This window comes from Platalea leucorodia, assembly GCF_965183815.1.
Source record: "Platalea leucorodia genome assembly, chromosome: 23".
Taxonomy (NCBI): domain Eukaryota; kingdom Metazoa; phylum Chordata; class Aves; order Pelecaniformes; family Threskiornithidae; genus Platalea; species Platalea leucorodia.
In genome coordinates this window covers 1184845-1195056 of record NC_138845.1, presented here as the reverse complement: position 1 = coordinate 1195056, position 10212 = coordinate 1184845, and the positions used below count along the sequence as shown (strand labels likewise).

General features: G+C 74.8%; 2 protein-coding genes across 2 annotated transcripts; one reads left to right on the top strand and one right to left on the bottom strand.

The window, feature by feature from the left end:
- The first annotated feature begins 102 nt into the window (after nucleotides 1–102).
- Nucleotides 103–3414, top strand: COQ10A (coenzyme Q10A). The gene is made up of 5 exons (XM_082332567.1): nucleotides 103–253; nucleotides 2247–2390; nucleotides 2468–2660; nucleotides 2747–2848; nucleotides 2981–3414. Exons 1-5 carry the CDS (start codon nucleotides 174–176, stop codon nucleotides 3146–3148), a joined length of 687 nt encoding a protein of 228 aa, XP_082188693.1. The 5' UTR covers nucleotides 103–173; the 3' UTR covers nucleotides 3149–3414.
- A 992-nt stretch (nucleotides 3415–4406) lies between these two features.
- On the bottom strand, nucleotides 4407–9843 carry CS (citrate synthase). The gene is made up of 11 exons (XM_082332566.1): nucleotides 9702–9843; nucleotides 7302–7349; nucleotides 7087–7194; nucleotides 6939–7004; nucleotides 6724–6855; nucleotides 6459–6647; nucleotides 6113–6312; nucleotides 5723–5852; nucleotides 5520–5621; nucleotides 5237–5446; nucleotides 4407–5127 (listed from the first exon to the last, which is right to left on the bottom strand). The coding sequence occupies exons 1-11, from the start codon at nucleotides 9753–9755 to the stop codon at nucleotides 4957–4959; spliced, it is 1410 nt and encodes a 469-aa protein (XP_082188692.1). The 5' UTR covers nucleotides 9756–9843; the 3' UTR covers nucleotides 4407–4956.
- Between the last annotated feature and the right edge of the window lie 369 nt (nucleotides 9844–10212).

Below are 10212 nucleotides of genomic sequence, written 5' to 3'. Positions count from 1 at the left end.
CGCGCCCGGACTACAGCTCCCGTCGTGCCCCGCGCGGGAGGCGTTGCCTCGCCCCGCCCGCGGCCCGTGACGCCAGCGGGCTCCATGGCGACGAGGTGACGTCGCGGGCGGGGTGAGAGGTCACGGCGGCGGCGCCGGTGCGAGGGCAGCGGAGCCGCGTCCCGGCCCCGGTCATGGCGGCCCGGCGGCTCCGCGGCGCCCTGCAGCTCGGGGCGCGGCAGCGGCTGCGGGCGGCGGCGGCTCCGCCCGGGAGGTGAGCGCCCGCGGCCCGACGGGGCGGCGGCAGCGGGCAGGGCCGCGGGGGCGGAGCGGGGCCGGGGCCCGGGGGGTGGAGGTCGTACGGGGCCCGGGGGCGCCGGCGAGGGCCGCGGGGCAGGGACGGGGCGTCCGCCGGCACGGGGCGGGCCCCGGGGGACGATCGGGGCCCGGGGCGCCGGGCCGGCCTGGGGGAGACCCCCGCGGGGAGCGGTGCCGGCCCCCCGCCGGCCTGGGGGGCACCGGGGGGACCCGGGCGGGGAGCGGGGGGCTCGGGGCGCCCGTGGCCACGGCGGGGGCGGTCTGTGGCCCCGGCAGCGGCCCTGGCCCGGGGGCCACCGGCAGAGGCGGGAGCGGGGAGCTCGCTGCCTGCCGGGCCCGGGGCCTCGGCTGGGGCCTGACCTTGGGGCGAGCAGTGCCCGGGGCGAGTGCCGCCCCCGGGGGCCCGGTCCCGGCAGCGGGGCCCGGTCCCGGCAGCGGGCGCGAGGGCCCGGCGGGTGCCAGCACCTTCTTGGGTCAGGAGCGACCTCAGGCGCGTCGGCGGGCGGGCGCCGGCGTCACGGTTCGCTCGGGCGAGCGGAGAGTCCAGGAGACCTCAGGCCACCCCGCCGTGTCCCCCGCCGGCGCTGACCTCTGCGCCCGGCCGCGCCGGCTGTGGGCAGAGCCGGCGGCCGCGCTGCCAGCACCGCTGTGACTCTTGCCAGCTCGGGGCCAGCACCAGGCGCTCGGGGACAGGGTGGCTCTCACGAGCCCTGGGCAGCTAGCCTCGCTGCCAGCTGGGTCAGCGGCGCGGGAGCGGCCGCACCGTTGTTCCGTGGCGCTGGTTTGGGTGCCGGCTCCGGTGAGCCCCGTCGCGGTGCGCCTACGGCACTGAGCGCTGCCGGGCAGAGCTGTGGCGTGAGCGAGGAGGGGAGCGATCGCCTCGGTCAGGGTCCTGGCTCTCCCGGGGACCCGCGGCTCTGCGCAGCCAAGGGCCACAGCCGGGGCCCGCACCCGCGCCGCCGGCTATTCTGGGAGCTCGGGGGCTGCCAAGCGCCCCGGATGGCTCCTCTTGGCACAGGAACGCCCCGTGGCTCCTGGGAGAAGCAGAACCTTTCTCCCTCGGTCACCAGTCCTGGAGGAGAACTGGTGTGACCTGCGTGCAGGCACAGCTAAAAATACCTGCGCTGTCCCGTGGGCACCGAGCGCTGCCAGTTACGGCTGTCGCGGGAGGGAGCCCAGCGGGGCCAGCCCTCACCCGGAGCCCCGCGGCCCCGGGGTGATCGGGGGCACAGGCCGCCGCCGCGATGCTCAAGCCGTTGCCTTCCCGGTGCGTGGCAGACCCGGCTGCTGGGGCTTGGCCAGGCAGAATGAAGCCGAAGGAGCCAACGGCGGCACCATGGGAGGACCCTGCTGCCGTCCCTGCGGCTCCGGGGCTGGGCACACACCAGCCACGACCCCGCTGTGCCTTTGGGGCTCAGCCTCTCCTCGAGGCGGTGGCGAGCCTTGTCCCTTCCCACCGCGCCGCACCTGAGGGATGGGAGGGGGCCGGGGTGGGACATGGAGGAGGGAGAAGGTCCGGCCTGAGCAGGGCTCTGTGCTGCCGCTGGAGCCCAGCGCAGGGCTGCGGCAGAGCCGGGGAGGGGCAGCGGGGGGGACGGGCAGTTGTCCCCGCTCTGCCGGTCCGGATTAGGTGTCCCTGAGGTCAGGTTTCCCAGGCCTTCCTCCTCTTGCGCAACAGCAGCACTGGCAGCAGCCCTGGGAAGCTGTGCTCGGACTTCCCCGGCCTCTCCCCGCTGGCCCGCGGCCCCGGGCAGCAGCCGACCGTGGGCACCAGCTTCGTCCTTGCTTCCCACCATCCCAGGGCCGATTCCTGTCCCGGGAGGGATGTGGGCAGGTCGGGAAGGGGCCCGACGTCGTGGCCGTCCTGGGGGGCTGCCCCACTCGGCCCAGCGGCTCGCTGGCGGCTCCGCTGCCCGGCGCAGTCCCGCTAACGCCCGTCTCCCGCCCAGGCACACGGCGCTCTGTGGCCTCCGGCTCAGCCGGCTTGGCCGGCCAGCAAGCGGCACCGAGTGGGAGCTCCGGACCCAGCCCAGCCGGTCCTTCCTCAACCTCACCAACAAGCGGAAGGAGTACTCGGAGCGACGCATCATCGGGTAGGTGCGGCGGCTTCCCTGCCGGCCAGGCGGCGAGGGCCCCGCGGCCCCGGCTGCAACGCCCGCTCTGCCCCCAGGTACTCCATGCAGGAGATGTACGACGTGGTCTCCAACGTGGAGGACTACAAGAACTTCGTGCCCTGGTGCAAGAAGTCGGTGGTGGTCTCCAAGCGGACGGGCCACGTCAAGGCCCAGCTGGAGGTGGGCTTCCCACCTGTGGTGGAGCGCTACACCTCCATCGTCACCCTCGTCCGCCCCCACCTCGTCAAGGTGAGCGCAGCCCCGGCGCGGCGGGCGGGCGGCCCGGCCCTGCCTGGCTCCGCAGGCCCCCCTGACCCGCTGCTCCCCCTCCCCAGGCCGTCTGCACGGACGGGCGCCTCTTCAACCACCTGGAGACGAACTGGCGCTTCAGCCCCGGCATCCCCGGCTACCCCCGCACCAGCACCGTGGATTTCTCGGTGAGAGCCTGCTCGGGTCGGGCCCCAGGCACGGAGCCCCCAGGGAGGACGGGGGAGACGGTTCCTGCTGTGGAGCCCTGCCCACCCGCCACCATCCCCGCCGGGGCTCACGCCGCCCGCTCTCCTTCCCAGATCTCCTTCGAGTTTCGCTCCCTGCTGCACTCCCAGCTGGCCACCGTCTTCTTCGACGAGGTGGTCAAGCAGATGGTGGCAGCCTTCGAGCGCCGGGCGGCCAAGAACTTCGGTCCCGAGACTCGCATCCCCCGGGAGCTCATGTTCCACGAGGTCCACCAGACGTGAGGGCAGCCCAGCCGCCGCAGACTGTGCCAGGGCCCCGGGGCCGCCCGCCCTGCGTCCACCCTCCCAAATATTTATTTGAGTGCATCTCTGCTGCCGTTGCCTCAACTTCCCTCCCGGCCCTGGGGGCAAGAGGTGCTGCTCCTGCAAGCGCGGGGGCTGCCGTGAGCCCCCGGCCCCACCGCGACGCCGCGGGAGCTGCGTCCCAGCGCTGGACTCCCTGGTTTTGTAGCTGATTTTGGTTTTAAGTTTTGTTTTAGTTCTTGCGAGCTCTTCCCCCCTCCTTTTGTTCCTTTTTAACTGGGCCCCGACGCCTCGCTCTGGGAGAGCGGGAGGAAGGTGGGTGTTTGCTGGCGGGGGAGCCCGGACGGGTCCTGTGAGAGGGGGGGAGCGGCAGCGAGCGGCCAGGGAAGGATGGGGCCCGGCTGCCGGCGCCCCCTGCTCCCCCGGCCCCTCCAGGAACAAAAGGGAAGGAGAATGGCGCAGGGAGGAAACCCCGGCAGGAGCGGAGCTGCCGCCTGGCTCACTGCCACCGCGGCCGGGCACCGGAGCCGAGCCCCCGGCAGCTCCCGCTCCGCCGCCGGACCCGACGTCGCACAGTTTGCACAAGTCACACGCACAGGGCGAGGGCTGGGGCGGCTGGTGCCGCCCCCCCTCGCCACCCCCAGCCCCTCGCAGCCCCAGCACCCGCTGCGGGCCAAGGCGCCGGCACCGCAGGGACCAGGACGGCCCCGGCCCGCGGCCCCCCCGGTTCCAGTTCGCCTTTCCTTACCTTGGTGGGGGGACGTGGGGGCCTCCAGCTCCACCCGGGGGGGCAGCGGCTCCCTGAGCTGCCTGGCCCCCGGCTCCCCCGCCCCGTTCCATCCCCGGCACCGAGGGCACCGTGGCCCGATGCCCGAGGAGGGGCTTTCACAGGCCAATAAAGAGCATTTGCCAAGGGCTCGCAGCCTCCTGCTCCTCATTCGGCAGCCACGGGAGAGGGGAGCTGGGGCGGGGGGGCAGCACGCCGAGACCCCCAGACCTCAAACCAGGCTGGGACCTGCGGACACCACCGAGCCCGGCGCTGCCGGCGTGCTGAGGTCCCAAGTGCCGCCGCGCCGGACCCAGCAGGGACAAACCGGGGCCTCGGGGCAGCTCCCCCGGGTGGGGTGGGGGCACCTCCCCGACCCCCCTTAAACCCTACGGGAGCAAAGCAGAGCCCAGGGCTGGGGTGCTGCCCCGCGGCAGGGAGGGAGGGAGGGAGGGAGACTCCGGCTTTGTTAATAAAAACATTTATTTTGCATTTTGTCGTTGTTTGTACAGAAGTGGCCGATACCTGCGAGGGGCCGGGGCGGGCGCGGGGGGGCCAGCTCCGGCTGCCGGGGGCATCGGACACGGGGGTTCACACAAACACGGGGGCGCGGGCCGGGGAGGAGTGTATCGAGTCCCTGCCGGGGGCCGAGACGGTCGTTCTTCACCTGCTGCCCCGCGGGGGGCCCGGACAGGAGTCGGGACTGAACCCCTCTCGGGGGGCGCGGGGCGTCCCCGCGGCCTCGCCGGTGCCACCCCCAGCCCAGCAGCGGGGGAGCCCGGGGGCTCCCAGTGTGCGCGGTGCTGCCGGGGCAGAGCCGGGAGGGGGCTGCGGGGGCCGGGGGCTGCCTCTGCCCCCTCCCAGGGCCGCGGGGAGGGGAGAGCGCGGCGGGGGCTCCGCTCGCGCCACGGGAGACCCGCGGCCGGGGCCCGAGGGGGGTTCAGTGCCGAGTCCGTCCGGGGCCCGGCACGGCAGCGTTCCCTGGGGAGCAGCGAGCCACGGCCCTGTCCCTGTCCCTTCTTTACCCAGATTTGTAGCCCACGAGCTGCATGAGGCCCTTCGTGCTCATGGACTTGGGTCTCTCCAGGGGGAAGCCCAGCGCCCGGCTCCAGATGAGCTGCGAGAGGACGCCCAGGGCCCGGGAGACCCCGAAGAGCACCGTGTAGTAGTTCATCTCCTTCATCCCGTAATACTGCGGGGGGAGAGGGGCGTCAGGGCAGGGCAGCCCCGCGGGGGGGGCGGCCAGCGGCCCTCCGCCCCCCGGGAGCGGTTCTGGGGCAGCGCTGGGACCCCGGGCTCACCTGCAGCAGCACCCCGCTGTGGGCGTCCACGTTGGGCCAGGGGTTCTTGGCCTTGCCCTGCTCCAGCAGCACGTTGGGGACGATCTTGTAGAGCTGGGCCACCAGCTTGAACATGGGGTCCTTGGGCAGGTGTTTGAGGGCGAACTCCCGCTGGCAGCTGTAGCGGGGGTCCGTCTTCCGCAGCACCGCGTGCCCGTAGCCCGGCACCACCTGTGAGGACGGGGCGTCAGAGCCCGGCCCCGGCACGGCCCCGGTCCCTCGCCCCGAGCGGGGCCGGACTCACCCTGCCCGAGTTGAGCGTGTTCCAGATGAAATCCCGCAGCTTCTCATCCGACACCTCCTGGCCCAGCTCCTTCTGCAGGTTGGTCAGCCAGAGCAGCACCTCCTGCGGGCACGGCAAGCGGAGGAGGGGGTGAGAACAGCGGTGCATGGACGGACAGACAGATGGACGGACAGACAGACAGACAAATGCGTGGAGGTGCCCACCTGGTTGGCGAGGCCGTGCAGGGGCCCGGCCAGCCCGTTCATGGCGGCGGCGAAGGCGAGGTACGGGTCGGAGAGGGCGCTGCCGACCAGGTGGCTGGTGTGGGCGCTCACGTTTCCCCCCTCGTGGTCGCTGCAGGGCGAGGGGGCGCGTCAGGGCTCCCCCAGCCCCACCGAGGGGCCCCACAGCCGCGGGGACCCCGGGGCATTTTGGGGGGCCATGATGTTCCCAGCCCGGTACGGCCCAGCCCTGCCCTGGGGCTGCCCATGGCCCCACGCCGTGAGCCCGGTGACACCCCCAGAGCAGCCCGGGCACGTCCCGGGACCCTGGGGCTTGGAGCGGGGCCGAGTCCCCGGCTGCTCCGGCACCGGCTGCTCCTCCCGGCCCCACACCTGTGGATGGTGAGGTAGAGCCGCATCAGCTCGATGAACTGGGGGTCGGTGTAGCCCAGCATGTTGGTGAAGTTGTGGGACCAGTCGAGGTTGGGGTCGATGGCCCCGATGCTGCTGCCCTCGCGGTACAGGTTGCGGTAGATCTTGGCGGCGACGCAAGGCAGCTTGGCGATCAGGTCCATAGCGTCCTCGTAGACAAACTGGGACAGGCGGGGTAAGACGGGGCCGCTGCCCTCCCCGGGGGGGCGCAAGCCCCTGATCCCCCACGCCCAAACCCCGTCCCAAGGTCAGAGTTGGGGCGGCTGAGCCCCCCTGCGCCGCACCGGGGCGCCCGGCCCCCCCGTACCTCCCAGTACTTGACGCGGTGGATGCCCTCGGCGTAGGCGCGAGCAAACTTGCTCTCGCTGTTGAGGGCGGTGATGGCGGCGCTCAGCTGGGACATGGGGTGCAGGTTGGTGGGGAAGTTGTCCAGCATGGTCACCACGTGGGAGGGCAGCGCGGCGCGGCGGGCCCACTCGCGGGACAGCCAGCTCACCTGCGGGGGGGCACGGGGGGCTGAGCTGCGGGGCAGGGGGCCGGCGGCCCCCCCCGCCAGGCCCCCCGCGCGTTACCTGCTCCTGGGTGGGCACCTCTCCCGTCACCAGCAGCCAGAAGAGCCCCTCGGGCAGCGGCTCCTCTCCCCCCGCAGCCTTGGGCAGCAGCTTCTGGCACTCGGGGATGCTGTACCCGCGGAAGCGGATGCCCTAAAGAGCCCGGCACAAGCATCAGCTGCTGCGGCGGCGCCCGCGCGAGGCGGGTGCCCGAGCGGGGCAGGATCGGGCCCTACCTCATCAGGATCCAGCACGGAGGTCTCGTATACCAGCCCCTTCATGCCCCTCATCCCGCCGTACACCTGCAGAAGGGCGGAAGGAAGCAGCTACCGGCTGCGGCACAGCCTGGCAGCCCCGGCGCAGCCACGGCATCCCCCCACTCACCATGTCCACCGTGATCTGCCCGATGGCCGTGTTACCATGCTGCTGCCTGAAGCTCTTGATTTTCGCCTGCTCCTTGGGGATCAAGCTGGCGAGGACATCTTTCAGGTTCTGGGAGGAGGGGAGGGGACTGTGAGCCCTGGCACCCGCGGGGGGCCCGGCACAGGCTCCCCCCACCGGCACCGGAGAGGGGTGACAGCAGCGGGGGCTCCGCTTACCGTGGCGGCGCTGGCGTGACGGGCGGCGAAGAGGACACACGGCGCGTTCTGCGGAAGAGCAGACACAGGGACTCGGCGTTACCTGGGGAGAGCCCCGCCGCGCGCCCCGGCTGCCCCATTTCGGGGGGCGTAGCTGTACAAGCGGCCCCCAGCCCCAGAGCATCCCCAGCCCCCCAGCACCCAGCACAGCCCCCAGAGCATCCCCGGCCCCCGGCACAGCCCCCAGAGCATCTCCAGCCCCCCAGCACCCGGCATAGCCCCCAGAGCATCCCCAGCACCCGGCACAGCCCCCAGAGCATCCCCAGCCCCCGGCACAGCCCCCAGAGCATCCCCAGCCCCCCAGAGCGCAGCACAGCTCCTGCAGCAGGAGCCGCCCCGTGACTCCAGCGAGATCCTGTCTCACAAGGACGCTGCGCCCGGCAGCCGCGGCAGATTCCCTCGCCCACGCACGCCGGAGATCAGAGCCAGGCAGGTTGAGCCAGGCCAGGCGGCGCAGGGCCCCTGGGCGCTGCATCGCGCTCATTCACATCACGCACGACGCCGGCCGCAGCCAGACCCGCACCCGCTGCAGAGCCGAGCGAACCCGGTGGCGGCGAATGCGGCCGCATTTCGCTTCCTGCTCTGCGGAGCGCGGAAGCAGCCGGCACAAGCGAGCCGGTGCCGCCGGCAGAGCCCTGCCAGGCCAGCACTGCTGCGGTTTTCCTGCACCGGCTCTCGGCAGGCGTTGGGGAAACCGAGCTTTGTTCCTCGCCCGCGCGTGGCAGCCACGGGGATTCCGGCCGGCGGGAACGCCCTGATGCAGCCGGGAAGCCCGGGCCTGGCAGCGCCCTGGTCCCTGCCAGCACCCTGCCGCGGCGGGGACACGGGGCTCACCCACGCCCACTCGCAAACACCCACAGGGGCAGCGGGGGCCAGGAGACGCCGGCCCGGTGACAGGGCCACCGCCGTGCCGGGAGGCCGCATCCGCACCCGGCACCCTGTGCCTGCCCCCGGCAGAGACCCCGGGGCCGGGGCCGCCCCCCCGGCACGGAGCTGCGGCAGCGCCTGCGGCGCAGGCCGAACGTGACTCGCTTTTTCCGCTGGCTGCCGGGGAGGACGCGGGGGGGGCAGCACCGCAGCGAACACCCAGCCCAGCGCCCCAGGAGCCCCCCGCCCGGCCGGGGGGACCCCGACACCCCAAGAGCAGCCGGAGCCGCCCTCTCCGGCCGCGTCCCCCCGCAACAGGCGGCCCTCGGGAAGGGAAAATGCTGGCGGGAACAATGGAGGCGGCATCGGGAAGCCCAAGGTCAAGGCGGCCGCTGCCGCCAGCGCGGGGCCCCCGCCACACCCGGAGTCACCCCGTCGCACCGGGCGCCTCGTCCCAGCTGGGCCGGGCTGTCACGGAGGCACCGCGGGCTCAAGGTCACCCACGCTGGCGGTGACACCGAGCGCGGCTGACGGGGCCGGGGCAGAGCCGGCCGCTGCGGGGCTCCGCCGGGCCCCCTCGCCGCAGCCCGGGGGTGCGGGAGCCCCCGGCAGCGGCCGCAGCGCCCGGGCTCAGGCCGTGGGGAGGAGGAGGATGGCGGCGGCCGGGGATGAGGGCGCGAGGTGGCCCCGGCTGCGGGGACAGCGGCCCCCCCGGGCGAGCGGGGCCAAGTGGGCCACCACAACACACCGGGCCGGGCCCCGGCTCCCAAAATAACGCCCGGTCGATAGAGACGCCGCAGCGGCCGTTACGAAACGCTGGGGCCGCGGCCAGGGCAAACGGGCCCGGGGGGGCCGGGGCCGCCCCAGCCCCGCAGCCGTGCCCGGCCCCCGGGTACCCCGGCCCCCGGCGCAGCCCCGGGCCGGCGGGGGGGCCCCGCCGTGACCCCGTTGTCCTCTACAGCACCGGGCCGCCGGGGGAGGCGGCGGAGGGGGACCCCCGGCCCCTCGCTGCCGCTGCCGCCCGGCCGGAGCCCCCGGGGCCGGCGCGGGGCCCCCACGGGCCCGGCGCTGCAGCGGAGCCCCGCAACGGGGGGGGGCAGCGGGGCCGGGAGCCCCCCCGGGGGCGGCACCGGGGCGGGGACCCCCGGCCGGGGCCTGCAACCAGGGCAGAGCCCCCGCGGCGCGGGGCGGGCGCGGAGCCCCCCGGTGCCCCCCGGCTCCGACAGGGCCGCGGCGGGGGCGCGCCCCGCCCCGCTCCGGCGCCCGTTACCGGCGCTGCCGGCGGAGGCGGCGCCGGTGCCCGCGCCCACCACGTGCTACAGCTGCGGCGTGGGGCCCCGCGCACCCCCCCGCCCCCCCGCGGCGCGGCCCCTTTAAGAACCGTCCCCGTCCCCCTCTCCCCCCCCCCCCCGCCTCGCGTCGCCCGTTTAAGAACCGGCCCCCCCGCGGCGTCGCCCCTTTAAGGCGCGGCGGGGCCGGGGCGGGCGCCCTCACCTTGGGCCCGCGGAGGCGCGCGGCCGCCCGGCTGCCGGCGGCGAGGAGCGTCATGGCGGCGGCGGGGCCGGCGGGAGCGGAGCGGGGCCGGGGCCGGGCGGGAGCGGGGCCGGAGCGAGCGGCGGCGGCGGCGGCGGCCGGGGGTCCTCGGCGCGGCGGGCGGGGCGGGGCGCGGCGCGGCGCTGGTTATTAGCATAGCCCCGCCCCTGCCCGCCCCCTCGGGGCCGAGCCGCTCGCCATTGGCCGCACCGCCCCGCCGCGGGGCGGGGCTAGGCAAATGAGGCGGCCGAGGGGGGCCGGGCTATAGGTGGCCGCCGCGTTCGCCTGATCGTGGCCTAGGGTGGGGTGAGGCGGCGCCCCGCCCCCCTCGTGACGTCACCGGCTGCAGCGCGTGACGTCACGCCACTGCGTCATCCGTCCGGGCGCGCCGGCGCTTCGGCGTCGCTCGGCTGCGGCGCAGGGCAGCCCTGCGGCGTCCCCGGGCGCTGGGCCATGGGCTATGAGGTCACCG